Raw genomic sequence first — 21,934 nt, forward strand, 5'->3', positions numbered from 1 at the left:
TACCAATTAGGTACAAGTTGACAGGGGAGCGCGGAAGCTTATACTTCACTATAAACACTTTTTTCTAACAAATAAATAGTAGCCATACGCGGGATTCGAAAGTGGGGGATCTCTCACTTACAAAGCCGCACTCATGACCAGTAGATCTGCCCTACCAATATTTTAACTTATAAAAACACAGAGCTGTAATAATAATAATAATAATAATAATAAGGGAAGGGATTAGCTACGAGGTTAGCATACTGGACTCCCACGCGGAGGTCCCGGGTTCGAATCCAGCTGCTGACCCTTAGATTTTGTCTTCCTAGGAGCTTCTTACAGCTCACTATCCGGTGATGGACAGTGTTGTCTGTAACGAGAGGCCGGCAGTGCACTGAAAAAAGCTCCGAGCGCCAATAACCTTATATATTGACGCGCCTTAAATAATAAAATAATAATAATAATGATAAACTATTCTCTTTATACGCTTTACTAAGAAATGAAGCGTAAACGTTCAAAGAATTTTACCGAAGACTGGCTACTTTTTTTTTTGCAGCCATCTGCACATGCGCAGTTGTCCAAAAACAAGTTGTTGCTTGATAGTAACTGATTGTCCCGAAAGTAAACCTTTCGGTTAACTTCGGTAGTTTTCGGAGTGTTGTGGCTCTCTTATAAAACACGCTATCATGTTATATTAGTCTTAATTCTCTCTGTTTCATCTCTCCTAGATCTTTTCTTCCTTCATAGTGCAAACATTCTTTCCAGTTGTTTAAAAATAATTATTTCGAAGCATTATCTATCTTCATAAATTTTATACTATTTACATATTAATTTATCTAATTATGACTCGTTATTTCTTTTTTTTTGTTTTTAATATAATTTATTAAACGGGTGACGCCGATGTGTGTCGAAAAGTAAATAAAATTTTTTATCGAGGTTAATAATTTAAATTATAGATAAGGTTGTAGAAATTTATTGTGGAGCTAACATCTTTGCCTTATCAAGCGCCAAGATATTGTAAGCAAAACAACATGTCTACCTCTGCTCTCCAACACCATAGATAAGAGCCATATCATAATTAGTATTATTGTGTACATTTTATCCTACAATTAGCTAATTGTGGTATTTTTACAGTGATTTTTTTTTTGGTTATTCAATTAAAATATTATTTAATTTTGTTGCTCGAAAATTTAAAGCGAATTAAATGAAAGCAAATTAATTTCAACAAACAGCAATTAAATAAAGTCAAACAAAATGATAAAAGGCTGTGCTTTTTTTTTTGTAATTTTAAATTTTACTGAAGTAAAATTTCTTTATTAGGTGCCATTTTTAATTTTTTTTTTAAATTTACACGTAAAAGGCTTTTACAATTTTTTTTCTAGAGAAATTGCTGTAATAATTGCTCATAAATATAGTTCAATAACTTTCATTTACATTTTGCCGGGAATTTTTCTTTTTAAGGCCCTCTTTTGGGCAAAGCAAGTGATTGGGCTCTCGAAGATCCATTTAAGTAAATGATTTTCTAAGGAAAAATACTCAAAAAAAAAAAATAGAAATAGTTAAAATTATGAGTATCAGTAACCCTGGACCAAGATTAACACAATTTCAAGACAACACAAATTCGCCTGCTTAGTACCCATAATGCATTAAAATAAACTGTCTCATCAGATTTCTTTATGACAATTTGATAATCTTAACTTCAAAAAGAAAACAACAAATTGTTAGACTCAATAGCTAAGTTAGTAACTAGTGTTAGAGAGGGCTCAGAATAATTAAAATATTAATGACAACCAAGTGTAGAAGTTTGGGTGTTTAGGTAGAAAAAGGGTGCATTCATGTGCACCACACATGGCCAAAACCTGAACGGAAATGTCTGGTCATAATTTGAGATTATCGGCTGTAATGGAAGCGCTTTATGGTCGTTTCCTTCTTCTATAATAAACTGTTTAGACTAATTATATTTCTTTATTTGTTAATAATATTTTCTTATATACAGAATTTAAGATTTAAATACTTAGAAGAAAAATTATTTTAATGAACTGGATTTGAAGAATATTTAAATGGTAGGTATTGGATAAGTTTGGTGATTTATTATAAAGAAATAATAGATTATTAAAACTGTCCGGTAGGACAGTTGTATAATGGTTGATCGTCAAAAAGTGCACGAAAAAGCGTAACTTTGAAAAACACCCAACTTTGACAATTTTTATCTCTTTTTCTACAAAAGATAAAATTCCCAAATTTTCTTTAAAATATTGGGCAAATCCTTCTTTATAACTGTAATTTTTTTACAACAACTCAGATCAAACAGATTTTGGAAAAAAAGTTGTTGAAAATGAGCAAAAACGGTATTATCAAAAATTGTTCTTGTTTCTTGTTCTTGTTGTTGTTTTTCTTCTTGTTCTTGTTCTTGTTGTTGTTTTTCTTCTTGTTCTTGTTCTTCTTCTTGTTGTTGTTGTTCTTCTTCTTGTTACCTTTTTTTGTAAACTGCGTATCGTAATATGAACTGGTAAAGGAATGTAATTAATATTTTAACAACAATTTTTTATTTTAATTAATTATTTTTTTTCAGAGATTCATTTTGTTTTATGACTATATTCCATTATGAATTTACATCATTTTATAAGGCGCGTCAATATCTGAGGTTATTGGCTCCCCGGAGCTTTTTTTTCACTGCAGTACCGGCTTCCGGGGCGGACAGTGAGTGAACTGTATGTAGATCCTAGGAAAAGAAAAATCTAAGGGTCAGCAGCTGGATTCGAACCAGTGATCTCCGCGTTGGAATCCAGTATTCGCTAATCTCTTCCCTGTCACTATATACATGTACAGTCGAACCTCTCAATAACGGACACTGGCTGGGGAAAACAAAGTGGCCGCTGTTTGGAGGTGGTCGTTAGAAGGAGGTAGGCAAGTTTCATAATGAAAAAATATGGGTTTTTTTCAAACATCTATTTAAAAATTGTTTATTGTTAATTGATTTAAAAACGTAGATAATTGCATAATTATTGCAGCTATATGATATGCATCAAAGTTTTCTTAATTATCCAAAAAATTTATCAAAAAACTACATATTATTGACTTAATTAATAATTTTTATAATAATCATCACATTTATTCATAACAATAATAATTTATGGTAAAATTATCATCATACTATCATCTATTATTAGAAAAATAGAACAAACCTTTCGGCAAGTTGAGGATGGCTCGATTTGGTTTTTGCAAAATCTTCTAACACCTTTATTTTCTCTTCTAGAGTTAACCACTTTCGGATAATTATTTTGATCACCGCGACAAAACGAACTTTTAAGAATAAGTTGGTCGTTGGTGGGAGGTGAAATATTTAATCCGTTCCCCAAAATCAATGCCCGCGGTCGTTATGTAGGAGTGACCGTTAGACGGAAGTTCTTTTATATAGAAAGTGTTTAGGGGTAAAACGGGGAAATCCAAAAACTGTCCGTAAATGGAGGTGAGTGTCCTTAATCTGAGGCTCGACTGTACATATTTATTTTTATTTTTTCCGTAAGTCAGTGACTAACCAATCAGGGACTTTATTATTATTATTACTATTTTGAGAGTGAAAGAAAGTAGTGCTTATGTTTCATGCTGAGTTTCATTTAAATATTTTTAGTTGAATATTTAAGGGTAAGATCATTAGGGTGCAGAAGGCTCAGGGTAGTTGGTTCGAAACTGAATATTTAATTAAAAACAGATAGTATGTGTATATATCATTCTTTCACACTGAATACATTAAGGTTATGTCGCCGCAAACAATGAAATGATATGAGAAAGAGTTTTAAATAAAGAAAAAAAACAACAACAACCGAGTGAGCATTAAATTATAAGAAGAACGAAGGTTGGCGAGGATGCGGAGATGCTGGGGTGGTAGAAGACACAACAGAAACGGGGTAGAGGTTGCACACACTGAGGACTGGTCAGCAAAACAAAAGCAATCCCCATTAAAATTCCCATATTGATCCTGTAGAGAAGAAACCTTTATTACGCAACTTTAGGACGGAGACGTATGGGTGAGAATTGGGATTGGCAAAGTGGGCAACGGCCGGGGGGGGGGGGGTTAGGTTGAGTGAAGGAGGTGTAGAGTTTTAGAAAATGGTAGAGGGCGAGATGACGGTCATATCGACTTGAGGATGTCGGTGAGTGAGGGGGCTAACGTACGGACTGTGTAGAAAGGAGGTACGACCGGCGAACGCCCCGGCCACATAGAATCGGCTTCGTTTTAAATGAGTCATCCCCCGTGGGAGAAGGGCTTCCAGAATCCTGGGGGTAAATCAAGCTAAAATATCTCCACCTTATAATCTTATACAAAAAGATATAAATTCTTATTTTTATTAAAATAAACTCAAAAAACAATTTTTGAACACAAAATTTTACTTTAATAATAATAAAATTTTAATAGAAAGACCATATTCCAGAGAGTCCTTCTATCCTATGTAGGATAAACAAAAATTTAGAGGCTATAAACTAAAACCAATTCGGCCTAACAAATATCTATTATGGGCACCCTAATGCATAAATGTAGGCGTCTGTTAAATATGTAAGTTGCGAATGATTGTATGCAAAATGGAGGGGCTAGTGTGTGTAGCTGGTGGGTTTGCTAAAAACACAAATACATTGTTACACACATATATCCAACTATCTGTGTAAATGTAGGTAGGCGTCACACGGATAGCCGAGCGGTTTAAAGGAGAGTGCTCCGCACTAAGATGTGTTTGTTGGTTGGTGGTGGTAGTGGGTTCGATTCCCTGGGTCTTGGCATTAAATTTTATTTAATGATTAATAGAAAGAAAATTTACAGGTAAAGCATGTTTTGCCTCAATCGCCACCGTCTACGACACCTAATTTTTTGGTAGTTTGACGTTAAAGCCTGCCTGAAAAAAAAAAAAAATAGGCAATAATTTTACTTTTTACTGTGCAAATTTTTGGGTTGTCAGTGGCCAATTTTTCGAGTTTTTTGGCTCGGATAGCCACAGGGACACCCACAAGATTCTTGAAGAATTGGCTTGTCCATCTTTCCCCCTACGGGTTTCGACTTTGTAAAAAAAAAGAAGTAGAAGTTGTTGTATTTTTCGCAATTTCGTTAAAAATAGAAATAAATGGGATCCCTGAATTAAGAATTAAAAAAAAAACACTCGATATAACCAAAGTCAAATGAAGATTATTAGCGAATGAAAGGAAATGGATTAGCTATGCGGTTAGCATACTGGACTCCCATGCGGAGGTCCCGGGTTCGAATCCAGCTGCTGACCCTTTGATTTTCTCTTCCTAGGAGATTCTTACAGCTCACTGTCTGGGTGGTGGACAGTGTTGTCTGTAACGAGAGAACACTGTCCGGAGGCCGGCAGTGCACGGAAAAAAGCTCTGGGGCGCCAATAACCTTAGATGTTGACGCGCCTTAAATAATTAAAAAGAAAAAAAAAAATTATCGAATGAAAACAATAAATGGCTAAATCGAAAAAGCCCTACTTTTCATCAATTAGGCATTACTATTTTCTCTTTAACGAGAAGACAATGTTCGAGAGCCGGCAGTGCACTGAAAAAAGTCTATTGAATCAAATACTGTTGCGCCTTAAAACAAAAAGGAAAGAATGTAACCAGTTCATTGTTGTTTTAATTGTTTTGAACGCCATTAATATGCAATGTAGAGAAAAGATTAGCTTCGAGGATAGCGCACTGGATTGCCTGGCGTAGATTCAGGGTTTTGAATCCAGCTTTCTGCCTTTAAATTTCCTCTTCTACGATATCTTACAGCTCACTGGATAGTGTTGTTTGTAACGAGGGATAAGATAGAGGTCTCCTGATAGAGTAGGCTCTACGCTTTGAGATATCCTTTTCGAAAAACGAGAAAGTGCCAGCAATGCATTGAAAAAGTTCGTCCGATGCAAATGACATCACATGTTGTCGCGCCTTTATTACAAAATTATAATAATACGCAATAATTAAAAATCAATTATTGCTAAACATAATCCCCCTACAGAAATAATCTTCACTTAGATAAACATGGAAACGTTGCGAACAATACTATGACTTTGCGTACCTAAGTTAGATCGCGTGACTCTATAGGACTGCCTAATGTATCAACTCCTACTTATTCTTTAACCTGTTCTTTCATTTACATAATTCTCCGTGACTCCACTAATACAACCAATTGTGACTGAATCGAATCATGGGCGATATCAAGGCTAGTTATCGATCAAGAAACTAAAGACGCTCTTATATAGTTCAGTTACAAGTCAATATTTACTATTTGCCACTACGAACAGTCTAGTTCAAGTTTAGTTATACTAAAATATTACACAGCCCGTATTGAAAGCAATTAAGCTAAAAATATTATAATTGTCCCATGGGAACATGATGGTTCATCTATAAATATTACTGCAAAACTCAATAGTTCTCTGGTTTGATTGCACGTATATATATTATTTTGATAGCAACTCTCAGCTCTATATTAGTGAACTTCAGACACTTATTTATCAGTTTTCACGAAATGAAGTTTTAGAAGAATAAAATACTGAATGAACAATCATGTCAATTCAAAACATTCAATACTGAAGACACCACATTACAAAAAAAGAAAGATTCATTATGGTAGACATTAAAAAATGGCTTCTACAGCACAAGATGCAGTTAAAGTTGCAACCAATAACGCTTCAACAAGGTCATCTGAACTAGGCTGAATTAATAAACCATGAACGAACATATTCACATCATTAATAATGTATGTTTCACAAGGTATACTCAAAAAACCCTGGAAAAAGGTGGAATCCCGACCTAGATTGACTAGAAAAGAGTAATTTTAATCTCAGACAACCATTTACTAGACCAGGGCTCGATGTTACACACTGGGTCGTCCTTGTTTCACAATGTATGCTCAAAAAACACTGGAAAAAGGTGGAATCCCGACCTAGATTGACTAGAAAAGAGTAATTCCAACCATTTACAAGACCAGTGCTCGATGTTACACACTGGGTAGTTCTTGTTTCACAATGTATGCTCAAAAAACACTGGAAAAATGTGGAATCCCGACCTAGATTATCTGGAAAGGAGTAATTTTAATCTCAGACAACCATTTACTAGACCAGTGCTCGATGTTACACACTGGGTCGTCCTTGTTTCACAATGTATGCTCAAAAAACACTGGGAAAAGGTGGAATCCCGACCTAGATTGACTGGAAAAGAGCAATTTTAATCTCAGACAACCATTTCCTAGACCAGTGCTCGATGTTACACACTGGGTCGTCCTTGTTTCACAATGTATGCTCAAAAAACACTGGAAAAAGGTGGAATCCCGACCTAGATTGACTGGAAAAGAGCAATTTTAATCTCAGACAACCATTTACTAGACCAGTGCTCGAGGTCACACACTGGGTCGTCCTTGTTTCAGAATGTATGCTCAAAAAACACTGGAAAAAGGTGGAATCCCGACCTAGATTGACTGGAAAAGAGCAATTTTAATCTCAGACAACCATTTACTAGACCAGGGCTCGATGTTACACACTGGGTCGTCCTTGTTTCACAATGTATGCTCAAAAAACACTTGAGAAAGGTGGAATCCCGACCTAGATTGACTAGAAAAGAGTAATTCCAACCATTTACAAGACCAGTGCTCGATGTTACACACTGGGTCGTCCTTGTTTCACAATGTATGCTCAAAAAACACTGGAAAAAGGTGGAATCCCGACCTAGATTGACTGGAAAAGAGCAATTTTAATCTCAGACAACCATTTACTAGACCAGGGCTCGATGTTACACACTGGGTCGTCCTTGTTTCACAATGTATGCTCAAAAAACACTTGAGAAAGGTGGAATCCCGACCTAGATTGACTAGAAAAGAGTAATTCCAACCATTTACAAGACCAGTGCTCGATGTTACACACTGGGTCGTCATTGTTTCACAATGTATGCTCAAAAAAACTGGAGAAAGGTGGAATCCCGACCTGGATTGACTAGAAAAGAGTAATTCCAACCATTTACAAGACCAGTGCTCGATGTTACACACTGGGTAGTTCTTGTTTCACAATGTATGCTCAAAAACACTGGAAAAAGGTGGAATCCCGACCTAGATTATCTGGAAAGGAGTAATTTTAATCTCAGACAACCATTTACTAGACCAGTGCTCGATGTTACACACTGGGTCGTCCTTGTTTCACAATGTATGCTCAAAAAACACTGGGAAAAGGTGGAATCCCGACCTAGATTGACTGGAAAAGAGCAATTTTAATCTCAGACAACCATTTCCTAGACCAGTGCTCGATGTTACACACTGGGTCGTCCTTGTTTCACAATGTATGCTCAAAAAACACTGGAAAAAGGTGGAATCCCGACCTAGATTGACTAGAAAAGAGTAATTCCAACCATTTACAAGACCAGTGCTCGATGTTACACACTGGGTCGTCCTTGTTTCAGAATGTATGCTCAAAAAACACTGGAAAAAGGTGGAATCCCGACCTAGATTGACTGGAAAAGAGCAATTTTAATCTCAGACAACCATTTACTAGACCAGTGCTCGATGTTACACACTGGGTCGTCCTTGTTTCACAATGTATGCTCAAAAAACACTTGAGAAAGGTGGAATCCCGACCTAGATTGACTAGAAAAGAGTAATTCCAACCATTTACAAGACCAGTGCTCGATGTTACACACTGGGTCGTCCTTGTTTCACAATGTATGCTCAAAAAACACTGGAAAAAGGTGGAATCCCGACCTAGATTGACTGGAAAAGAGCAATTTTAATCTCAGACAACCATTTACTAGATCAGTGCTCGATGTTACACACTGGGTCGTCCTTGTTTCACAATGTATGCTCAAAAAAACTGGAGAAAGGTGGAATCCCGACCTGGATTGACTAGAAAAGAGTAATTCCAACCATTTACAAGACCAGTGCTCGATGTTACACACTGGGTAGTTCTTGTTTCACAATGTATGCTCAAAAACACTGGAAAAAAGTGGAATCCCGACCTAGAGTATCTGGAAAGGAGTAATTTTAATCTCAGACAACCATTTACTAGACCAGTGCTCGATGTTACACACTGGGTCGTCCTTGTTTCACAATGTATGCTCAAAAAACACTGGAAAAAGGTGGAATCCCGACCTAGATTGACTGGAAAAGAGTATTTGTAATCTCAGAAAACCATTTACTAGACCAGGGCTCGATGTTACACACTGGGTCGTCCTTGTTTCACAATGTATGCTCAAAAAAAACTGGAGAATGGTGGAATCCCGACCTAGATTGACTAGAAAAGAGTAATTCCAACCATTTACAAGACCAGTGCTCGATGTTACACACTGGGTAGTTCTTGTTTCACAATGTATGCTCAAAAACACTGGAAAAAGGTGGAATCCCGACCTAGAGTATCTGGAAAGGAGTAATTTTAATCTCAGACAACCATTTACTAGACCAGTGCTCGATGTTACACACTGGGTCGTCCTTTTTTCACAATGTATGCTCAAAAAACACTGGAAAAAGGTGGAATCCCGACCTAGATTGATTGGAAAAGAGTAATTTTAATCTCAGACAACCATTTACTAGATCAGTGCTCGATGTTACACACTGGGTCGTCATTGTTTCACAATGTATGCTTAAATAACACCGGAAAAAGGCGGAATCCCGACCTAGATTGCCACATTACTTTATCGGAAGGTACTGGTTTATTAGGTCCAATTTAAATAGACCCAATAACTAAAATATATAGTCTCGGTTATCAAACGGTAAATGAATTTAAAAATATTTGGTGCGCCTATTAAAATACACATTTAAAATTTAATTTAATTTAGAATAAGTATTGTGATAATGATCTTAAGGCAGGTAACGACATCCATAATTTTAACTTCAATACACATTAAATTTTGCTTCCTAGCTCATCTATTGTTATTATTCTTTACTTTTCTTTGTTATTGCAAATGTTTCGACTTTAATTGCTTTTTTTTCTGCTGCTTGACTATACACACATGTTTTTTATTTTCTCTATTTTTAAAATAGTTACGTTATTTATTCCTTCTTCTGTGATAATCAGAAGTGTAAGCCTTTCTTTTTAGATTCATTTTTCATTTTGAGTTAATATTTTAAATAATATGTAGTAGAGATTTGAATTTTTATATCTTATAACGTTATCTTTATAACGTTACACACTGGGTCGTGCTTACTGCACAAAGTATGCTTAAAAAACACTGTAAAAAGGTGGAATCCCGACCTAGATTGACTAGAAAAGAGTAATTTTCATCTCATACAACCATTTATAAGACCAGCTAAATAAAGGACTAACTCCTTAATTTTTGTAAAAAAATGTACTTTTGATTTTGATATTTTATTGTCAATTTAATGTTGTTATAAGGTTACACTAATTGTGATTTTAACTTATGCACAAAATGAACCAAACATTAATTAAGTTAAAATAAATGAAACTATATTGACTGGTAAAGGTGACTGAATGAGGTACGTATAAGGGTTGATCGACAGTGATTTTGTCGTTTTGGTCAGCATTGAGTTAGTGACAGTGGTGCCGATGTCACAAGTTATCGACAGGCTTCTTTAAGTGCTCACTCTCCCCTAACTAAGGCTTACCCAAAGAGCCACAAACCTATCAATAAGAGGGGGAAAGTGATTCATTCTCCCCCAAAATACTATTAGTAATTAGTGTGAAGAATTTCTCGCATGTAGATTTAATATCTTGCATCTTATATGTGGAAGTTCTATGATCGTGTTGAGCTTTAATTTTTAGTTGCCGACGGAAATTTCTCTTTCGTGGAACCTTGAGTAAAGTTTTTGTGTTGTGTTCGAGAGCCTGCTTGCCGCTCTTTGTTCAGTATAATTCAAAAACATAACTCTAAAAATATTGCAAGTAGTTCATATTTGATCATAATATTTCAAAATCTGTAGTGAACACTCACTCGACTTTCTCTTACTACTATTCTCAAGGTTCTAACTCATTAATATTCTCCAAACTCGGAATGTGGAGTGAACACTCACAAGACTTTCTCTTACTGCTATTCTCAAGGTTCTAACTCATGAATATTCTCCAAAACTCGCAATTTTCGACTCATATTAATTCTCACCTACATTATAGTTTGTAAAACTGTATATTACACTGATCCTCTTCTTTACCGAGCTAATCCATTCTCGCTTCCGCCATTTCCACAATAATCTAGAACCCATTCTAATTCCACTCCACGAACCCTATCTACCCCCATCTATACCGACAATCCTCCATGTCGCCTATAAAGACATTTAGCCGCACGATCTTCTAAAAAATCCAGCTTCTAGCTTCTCTCAAAACACGCTCACTGATCGTTTGGTTGAGTTGAATTAGTTTCCTAACCTCTGATATATCATTTTAAAGTTTAAACAAAAAAATACCTCTTTATCCTTAGCCGAGAGTTCCAACTCTATGGACGACCTTGTTATCACCTCGTCTGAGCCCTGGCTCAGCTGAGAGGCCATCTTCGCGTCAGGTCCAGCTTGGCCACTGCTTGCCACAGCGAGCTGCTCCTTCAGTGCCGAGACTTCCTTCTCGGCCAGGGTCGCCCTCTGCCAACATAAGGAAACATCAGTGGTCAAAATAAGGAAATATTTTATTTTTAGATAAAATTATTTGGTGGGATATATAGTATAATCAAAATTAAATTATTACCAACAGTATTATGGGTAAAATATTACTATTCCTACAAAACAACGTACCTGCATTTTAATTTGTTAGTAATTCAAATGAATTATTTTTAAACGACATCTTTACAGCGCAGAGTCTTGTAATACTTTGGAAGAAATACAAGAGTAAAGCCGTTGTTTATAAAGCAAATAATTATCAATAAATATAAAAAAAAAAAACTATATTAATCGTTATCTCTAACGTGATTAGATATTATCGTTAAGTTCATTTTAAAACTATAATAAATAATGCTAAAAAACTATAGTTACAAAAACTAACTAATCAAAAGAGTTTGATCGATAAATTAATCACCAAATTGTGTTCATATTGAGTCATTTTGCTAAATATGAAACTAATCATTTGATTAGTTTTACTAATATGGCATATACACTGTTGATCAAAAATTGAAGATTAAAGGTGTTTTTTCTTTTAAAGGAAGTTTTTCGCTGAAATTTTTGAACATTATTTTGAGTACCTAATCTTATTAGATATATTGTTTTATCTTCAGAACTCTGTTCATCTCAAATTCATTAAATTTTATGACCAAACTCTCTGGCCATTACTTTGTCAAACTTACAATCACTTTTAACCTATAAAATTAATCCAAAAAAATCGCTGCCTTTTAAGTTTTTTTAATTGTACCAGAAACATTAATACAAATATTTTTATAAAGTGTCCATTGTATCAGGTATTTACAATACAGTTGAATATAACTGTAAAAAATGATGCTAATTCTGATTTTTGAAATCCGTTAAGTAATACTTGTGCATACTATGTACTATAACTATGTTTCTGGTTTTTCGTTTTTGTAAAAGCAGAATTATGTTATGTGTCATACAATTATTTAACAAAAATCTATTTGTAACAGGTTAAACATTTTTTCATATAATAATAAATAAATAATAAAAGTAAAAAAATAATATATTATTTTATGTAGCCATTTCTTCAGTGATCAAGTTGTATCTGCAGGTATCCCAGCCAAACAACACGCAGCGATACTGCGTTTTATATCTGTTTATGCCTGCAGAGATAGTTGGTTGTAGGCAACACTTTTGAGTTGGACGGAATCCCAGGCAAACTCTTAGCTAAGTCCAGTTTAATTGCCAATTGAGCCTACAAGGCACCCAGTGAGTCGAAGAAAGTGCCTACGAGGCACGAGGCGTTCTTCACCAGTGTAAATAAATATCTATGTTTGTTTCTTAGCATTTTTATTATAGCCATTTTTTTTCCCAGTTTAAATCCTTTTATTATTTAAAGGGACGTTTCGGATCATCCTGGGTATAGCCTCAGTACCTGATAAAGATATGTGAATTAGTGTATCAGTAGGCGCCACGGTAGCCGAGCGGTTAGAGGCGAGACCCGCAATGCTAAGATGCATTATGTGGTACTGGGTTCAATTCCTGGTCTAGGCCTTGGATTTTATTTAATGTTTAATATGAGAACTTTATAGTTAGGTGTGTTTGCTAGTCGCCTCCACCTAATTGGGTAGTTGGACGTAAAGACCGCCTGAAAAAATAGGCAATTTGGGAAGGCAATTATTACTACTTAGTAATAATTGAATTTTTTAAATGGTCTTGCGAATAGAGTACAGTATTCATTAACTTTTGAAAATATCTGTCACTAGGAGTGATTTGTGGTGCCTGTCAATTCAAACACATTGAAAGACAGAATAGTGGAATTGATTTTAAGAAAAACTTTGTCTTTATTATAAAAGGAAATATATTCAAAAACATTCACGATAAAATAAATGAAACCTACCTCCTGCCCAAAAGAGAGAAGATCACTTATCTTTTATTGTATTGCCGACATTAAATAGATCTCTAAAGTTTTAAGACATTTCACTAAGACAACTATATTGATCTTGCTAATACTTCGTAGCATTAACTACATTTCTCACAAAACAGACGAACATACACCTTTATAAGAAATGAATATAGATTTATAGTTGCGTAGCTGTACACCGATCAAACCAGTCTTGTACAAATCACGGAATGTAACCCTCTATCCTCGTACAGACTAGAGGTCACGCTAACTATGCATTAAACTTGTAAGTAACAAATAAACAAAAATAAAAGAAAATTGCATAGACCTATAGTGCAATAAGTCAATCAGAGAATAATTTGTATATCTATATCTGTTTTAGATAAGAATATAGAATTGCTAGGGGAAGGAATTAGTTAAATGGTTACGAGTACTGGAATCGAATGCGGAGATTAAAGGTTTGAATCCAGCTGCTGGCTCTTAGATTTTCTCTTCCTAGGAGCTTCTTACAGTGTACGGTGTTGGACAGTGTTGTCAGTAACGAGAGAACACTGTTCGGAAACCTGCAGTGCACTGAAAAGAGTTCCGGGAGTCAATAACCTGAGATGTTGTGACGCGTCTTAAAGTAAATAAAATATACATATATTTTAAAGGAAGAAAGAGAAAACTAAATTATACCCATAATAGCTGAATTAGATAACAGCGCATCTAGCTACTGTTGATTTAATAAGCAGAAAATTAAAATTTATTATCTATTGATTTTAAGAAAAATAATTGGATTGTGTGAGAGAATTTCTGAGTTAGTGCGTTGAAAATTTAAGTAAAGAGAAACCTTTATGAGCGAGTTTAAGTAAAGAGAAACGTTTATGAGTGAATTTAAAGTAAAGAGAAACGTTTATGAGTGAATTTAAGTAAAGTGAAACCTTTAGGAGTGAATTTAAGTAAAGTGAAACCTTTAGGAGTGAATTTAAGTAAAGAGAAATCTTTATGAGTGAATTTAAGTAAAGAGAAACCTTTATGAGTGAATTAAAGTAAAGAGAAACCTTTATGAGCGAGTTTAAGTAAAAAAACCTTTATGAGTGAATTTAAGTAAAGAGAAATCTTTATGGGTGAATTTAATTAAAGAGAAACCTTTATGAGTGGATTTAAGTAAAGAGAAACCTTTATGAGTGAATTTAAGTAAAGAGAAACCTTTATGAGTGAATTTAAGTAAAGAGAAACCTTTATGTGTGAATTTAAGTAAAGAGAAACCTTTATGAGTGAATTTAAGTAAAGAGAAACCTTTATGAGTGGATTTAAGTAAAGAGAAACCTTTATGAGTGAATTTAAGTAAAGAGAAACCTTTATGAGTGGATTTAAGTAAAGAGAAACCTTTATGAGTGAATTTAAGTAAAGAGAAACCTTTATGTGTGAATTTAAGTAAAGAGAAACCTTTATGAGTGAATTTAAGTAAAGAGAAACCTTTATGAGTGGATTTAAGTAAAGAGAAACCTTTATGAGTGAATTTAAGTAAAGAGAAACCTTTATGAGTGGATTTAAGTAAAGAGAAACCTTTATGAGTGGATTTAAGTAAAGAGAAACCTTTATGAGTGAATTTAAGTAAAGAGAAACCTTTATGTGTGAATTTAAGTAAAGAGAAACCTTTATGAGTGAATTTAAGTAAAGAGAAACCTTTATGAGTGGATTTAAGTAAAGAGAAACCTTTATGAGTGAATTTAAGTAAAGAGAAACCTTTATGAGTGGATTTAAGTAAAGAGAAACCTTTATAAGTGAATTTAAGTAAAGAGAAACCTTTATGAGTGAATTTAAGTAAAGGGAAACCTTTATGAGTGAATTTAAGTACATAAAAACCTTTATGAGTGAATTTAAATAAAGGGAAACCTTTACGAGTAAAAAGAGGAATTTTATTTAGTGTTGACATAATACTGAAGGTGATTATTATTTAATAAAAATGCTAATCATAAAGAAAATTTATTCTGTTTAACTGAAGAAGAGAGAACCAATTTAAGTAATTCAATCTTCCTTTTTCCTTTACGATAGCAATAAGCGATCTATAAGAGAAAGCGGAGAATATGCTATAAATAGATCTCTTTGAAGGAGCATAAGATACATAGAAGAAACATGTCTGAATGAGAAACTAGAATAGTCACCAGTTTTGGATGCAATCCAGAAGTATCGTGAGAAGCTATTATACTTAATTCTGAATGCATTGAAATCCTGGCCTTGAGATAGGTCATCTTCGGTAGTATATATGAGAAATTGTGAACATAAATACTACAAAAAGAGTAAATACTCCCTTGATATTATTGTTGGTGGCAGAGAGGGAGGTAAGAAATCAGAGAAAATATTCTTCAGGTAAATTAGTTTTAGGGTACTTTTAAGAGAGAGGGTTTTTTCCATATTCTGATAATCCAGTTTATCCATTTCAACGAAATACCACGCCACGAGAACTTTAAAAGTGACGAATAAAGGTAAAAAAATGGTAAATTCATTAAAATAAATTATTGCGATACGTGCACAAAATATTTTGGACCTTCACTAAAATAGGGCTGGGAATATTTCAACTTAAAGACCACTAAAATTTTAATAAAAATATAAGATTGTTAGAAAATATATCAGTTAAAAGAAGAAATATGGGAAAAGAGTCCCATTAAAATGGAGATTCGTTCAATTGAAATTGAAAATTAGAGAGAAAAAAATAAAATAAAATGTGGGATGATTGGAATACAGCAGTAAACAGACGATGAGCAGTGATGAACCAGTTCTCCTTGTGTGAACGAACATACACACTCGCTGAGGTAAACGACATGAGCTAGCCAGACAACCATTGCTAGCATTTAATGCAATAAATAAGTAGATTTAACTATATTTTTATATTTAGACAGCGCGTTGTCGTTCTTGTTTTGCTTACACCCAAAGTAAGAGTAAATATTGCATTCACGCATAGTTTTCATTTGGTTTTGGCGGTCCATCTGTGAGTATATGGTTACGAACCTAGACTAGAAATCAGGAGTAATATTTTTCATGATGAAAACGGTAACAAATAACACGTCTTAAAACAAAAATTAAAAAAAAGGTACTGTACTTGTTAATGAGTTACAAAGAATAAGGAAACACGAGGTATGGCTATTAAATAACGAGACTATTGCTGAAAAACATTTTATTTTAAATTTAAAAATATTTAGTTATTGTCATCTTCAATATACACCCCTCCCCTATCTCTACAACGCTCCATGCGAATTTACCATTGTTCGAAACAGTGCTGGAAGTCTTTTTTCTGTGAGCTCCTGCATGACGCGTGCCGCTTTTCCTTTCACAGCTTCAACGGACTGAAATCGTGTTCTTTTTAATGTAGATTTGATTTTGGGGAACAGATAAAAGTCACATGAAGCCAGGTCAGGCGAATAAGGGTGGATGGCCTAAAACTGGGATGTTGTACTCTTGGCTAGAAACGTCTTGACAGACAATGCAGTGTGAGCCGGCGCATTGTTTTATGGAGAACCCCATGACTTGTTCTTCTACAAATCGGGTCATTTTTTCCTTACTCTTTCACGGAGTTGAGCAAGCACCTCACGGTAGTAATGTTGATTAATTATAATCGATATTTTCATCCGTTTTTGGACGTGGAAGGGCGACGTGGGCGGTCATCATCTCCGACGTCTTCTCGGCCATCTTGGAAACGTTTGAACCACTCAAACACTTGCGCACGTGATAAACATTCATCGCCATAAACTTCTTTTAATAGAAGATAAGTTTCAGTAGCGGTTTTACCCAGTTTCATGTGAAATTGTCAATTCGTTGCTCTACTACAATGTGTAGTATCATGTTTTCGGCAAAACGAAACTAACACCTCTTACACAAACGACGGTTCCGGTCAGACAGATTTCTCTACAAACACATGAGACGCTGCAATCGAAAGAGAAGGCTTTACGCTGCACAGCTGTCCGGTCGTTAAGATTTGGTGCATGCATAGTTCTTCTGTAGCAGCATCAGTCTCGTTATTTAATAGCCACACCTCGCATTAGTACATTGTTAATAGTGCTTTCACATTTTTACACTTGAGAAAAATTGGCCAGTTACTTAATTGATTTCATATTGAATGCGTTACCATAGATAATCTGTTCCAGAATTACTATTTTGGATTTAAAAATGACGCAACAGCAAAAATAAAATCGTAAAAAGTACTTAGTCATGCAGGAAATTTGATTTTTTGTGAATCCAAAACCAAAACGCGAATGCGGTATATTCCGGACTTTGAAACATCTCAGCCAGGAAAAAAAAATATATTCAAAATAACGATTTTACAGATTACTGAAAAATGTATTCATTACTTTAAACATGGTGAAAATGTTTGCATATTGACAGCTTTTGATAATTACTGTTTCTTTTCTGGCCATAGCAATAAAATTAATAGAATTTTACATTCTTAACAATAACTGAACTACGCCTATTTCCTAATTTGATAAGTGGTTCAACTACGTCTAGGCTAGTCAAAAGTAGACCGCACTATTGAATCAGAGCTTGTCTTTTAAACTGACCTAAACTCAATAATACTTCAATTTTCTTTTTTTTTTGAATTTCAACCAATATTCAGTTACTTTCCCAAAACTTTTTAATTTCAGAAAATATTAGAACCGTACCCAATTTACAAAAAAAATCACATAAACATTCACTTTAAAACAGCAAAAGACAAAGTTAAAGTTGGTTACTGTTTAAATTTGAATCACAGAGTTAAAACAAAATTTGAATCTTCAATTCGTCTTATATCGTAGAATATAATGTTGACAAGAATAAAATAGGCTAGGGAAGGGATTAGCTATGAGGTTAGCATACTGGACTCCCACGCGGAGGTCCCGGGTTCGAATCCAGCAGCTGACCCTTAGATTTTCTCTTCCTAGGAGCTTCTTACAGCTCACTGCCCGGTGATGGACAGTGTTGTCTGTAACGAGAGAACACTGTCCGGAGGCCGGCAGTGCACTGGAAAAAGCTCCGGGCGCTAATAACCTCAGCTGTTGATGCGCCAAAAAAAAAAAAAAAAAAAATAGGCTAAATTTTTGAATTTAAAAAACAACCGTCTGACTGAAGTGACAATTAAATGAATACATTTTCCAGTATTTTGAGTTTCTCTTTCAAAAAAAAGACCCGCTGCAATTTTATTGAAACGCCGTAGTGCATTTTTAGCGTTTAAAATTTTATTAAGGGTACTTCTCTGTGGGGAAGATGAATAAGTATCTCTCTAAAGTATCACTTTTTTGTGCAATTTACAATTCCTATCTCTTGTTTACTGATAAGGAAGGTCATATTAAAATTCCGATATGGAAGAACATTCCATAATCTGGATTACGATGTCCTGGATTATGTTACTTACTTTTTGGAGATTTTCTGGTGTGAATGTCCATCACTCACCAGATTTTTCTCAAATCCAACCACTTATCTGGTGTTCTGCTTAGGAAGGGGTTGATTTGTGGCCATGACTAGAAATTGTATCTAGTATCTTAATACATCTTAGCTATACGTTCGGCTCTCTTGTTAAAACTAATTATACCAGAAATGTAAGTAAATGTTTACCAGAATAGATTTGTATCTACAGAAGATTTGGTTTATTATTATTATTATTTTATGATTTAAGGCGCGTCAACATCTAAGGTTATTGGCGCCCGGAGCTTTTTTCAGTGCAGGGCCGGACAGTGTTCTCTTATTACAGATAACACTGTCCATCACCGGACAGTGAGCTGTAAGAAGCTCCTAGGAAGAGAAAATCTAAGGGTCAGCAGCTGGATTCGAACCCGGTACCTCCGCGTGGGAGTCCAGTACGCTATCCGCATAGCTAATCCCTTCCCTTATTATTATTATTATTTCTTTCTCAAAACGCTTCGAGATTTTCCGATAAAGCCAAATTATTGTTCTATTCTGGCATCCGTTTGTCATCTCTTCGCAGTACAGTTACTTAATCATGCTGGCCAAAAATATCATTTTTCCCCCCTTTATTTGTGATAGCCTATCATTAGTACTGTCGCCGATGAGGCAACCCATATTCCTAACCTCCAAATACCGTCATATAAAGTAAACAGTAAAGAAATACCTATTTTTTTCAGGCAGGCTTTACGTCCATCAAATTAGGTGACTATAAATTACTTTACTATAAATTCATCATATTAACGATTAAATAAAATCCAAGGTTTCTAGAACGGGGATCGAACCCAGTACCTCTAGCTTTGCAGGGTCTCGCCTTTAACCGCTCGGCTATCTTGATACCTGTAAATATCGTCATATTTATACTATCGTTCAAGACAACTAATACACCCTTTTATGACTGAAATTTATTATTGAAGCAAAGCATACCAAAAAAGATGGGACTTCAAAAAGAGTTGGTATAAATAATTTAAAATGGACATATTGATAGAATGTTATTGAAGATTTCAACCATTCTTTTACACACTTATAATACTTATAATATATGCAAACATTCTAACATGTATAATATAAAACTGGACTAAAGGGAATATTTGGAAGTTAGTTGGGGACATATTATGAAGTAGTAGCAACCATTCTTATAAGAAAGTGAAAACAATGCGACCCGTCTGAAATCCCTGACGTACTACAAATATTACTGATGGGCTTGAGAACGAGGCCGTTATGAAATAGATAACACGAGGGGAACTGTTGTATTCTTACCAAAGGGTGACCCTGCCTAAGAATAGACTCCCGACAGTCAACAACTATTTGATGTCAACACTTATAATACTAGATGAATTTATATTATAGAAATGTGTTATAGATAAAAAAAAGAGACAAAATCTTAAAATAAAAAATATTCGATAAAGTGGCAATTTCGGTCAATCGATTTATTGATCAAATTTGGAAATTCTGTCTCGCATTTGATTCATATTAATATTATATAGGTGATAAGCAAGTACACTGAGACAGTACTGGGACTTTAGAGAGAAGCATAACCATTCCCCTCTCTCACAGAAATGCCTTTTTCAAAGGATGTGATTGAAGTAAAAGTTAAATTAATTAAAAAGATTAATTATTATTTTACTTTATTATTAATTATTTCATTAAAAATTATTATTATTATTATTTTAATGATTTAAGGCGCGTCAACATCTGAAGTTAGTTACAGACAACATGGTCTATCACCAAACAGTGAGCTGTAAGAAGCTCCTAGGAAGAGAAAAATCTAAGGGCCAGCAACTGGATTCGAACCCGGGTTTTTCGCTTGGGAATCCAATACGCTAATCGCATAGCTATGCCCTTTCCTCTTAATTATAATTCAAAAATTATAATTAACGCATTAAGTTAAAAGAAAATTGTAGGAGCCATTTTTTAGAAAATTCTTTTATAAAAAAAAAAAAAAACTTTAAAGCTTATTTAGTAAAGCGATATTTTTGATTGGACCAATTGTGAACAAAATCTTTTTGGAGCTTACTCTGTTCGTACCTAATCTAAATATCAAATTTGATTTTTCTGCTATTTTTTTCGGTTTTTTGATTTACCTTGAATACTTACTAACACAACTATATACACAGACAGACACACACTGACTAATTAAAAAAAAAAATAATCAGATTTAAAAGATCTAAAAAACGGACACTTTCAAAAGCAAAAATCTGCATGATTACGGCACCATCTTTTAGTAGAGTAAGAGAAAGTAAAAAAAGGTATTTTTTTTAAAGGATTATTGTAATTAAATGATAGCCGTTAATTATAGCCGGGTGTTGGTCTAGTGGTCAAGAGTGTGGCTTTGTATGTGGGAGTTCACCGGATCGAATCCTGCGTATGAATTACTTTTTATTTGTTAGAAAAAATTGTTTACAGTCAAATATGTGATTACGCCTCTGTCCAACGACACCTAATTTGGTGGTTGGACGTTAAGCCTCACATGAAAAAATAGGCGATTACTTTATTTGATAGTCGTTAATTGTATTCACCACTTAGACTCATTTGAATCATTCGCAAATAAAAGTAAGTTAAAGTAAAGTAATCGCCTAGTTTTTGTCAGGCGGAGCTTAACGTCCAGCTACCAATTAGGTGTCGTGGACAGGGGCGGCGGAAGCTCATATTTTACTGTAAATACAATTTTTTCTAACAAATAAAAAGTAATTCATACGCAGGATTCGAACTGGTGATCTCTCACACACAAAGCCACACTCTTGACTACTAGACCAAGCTCTCATTGCTCGTAAATAATATTATGTACGCATACAATACACAAATCTTGTATTTTTTCCTCTCCTATATCCTCAACCAAACAATGTTTAACAAACGTTTTCCTATTAGTAGCTACCCTCATTGAAATCTGTAGGATTAATAATTTTAGTCTTAAGTCTCATACGGGGAGGGATTAGCTATGTGGTTAGCGTACTCGATTCCCACGCGGAGGTCCCGGGTTCGAATCCAGCTGCTGACCCTTAGATTTTCTCTTTCTAGGAGCTTCTTACAGCTCACTGTCCGGTGATGGACAGTGTTGTCTGTAACGAGAGAACACTGTCCGGAGGCCGGCAGTGCACTGGATAAAGCTCCGGGCGCCA

The 21,934-nt window shown here is 34.7% G+C and overlaps 1 protein-coding gene across 12 annotated transcripts in view; it reads right to left on the reverse strand.

Moving 5' to 3' along the window:
- Positions 1 to 21,934, reverse strand: part of ct (homeobox protein, cut) — a 172,554-nt gene that overhangs the window by 33,018 nt on the left and 117,602 nt on the right. For all 12 annotated transcript variants that reach the window (XM_074143030.1, XM_074143032.1, XM_074143023.1 and 9 more), the window contains one exon: positions 11,351 to 11,521. In XM_074143030.1, coding sequence (XP_073999131.1) covers positions 11,351 to 11,521 — 171 coding nt within the window. The remainder of the gene's footprint in view (positions 1 to 11,350; positions 11,522 to 21,934) is intronic.

This window comes from Rhodnius prolixus, unplaced genomic scaffold (assembly GCF_049639745.1).
Source record: "Rhodnius prolixus isolate KJV_2025 unplaced genomic scaffold, Rpr scaffold_12, whole genome shotgun sequence".
Classification (NCBI taxonomy): Eukaryota; Metazoa; Arthropoda; class Insecta; order Hemiptera; family Reduviidae; genus Rhodnius; species Rhodnius prolixus.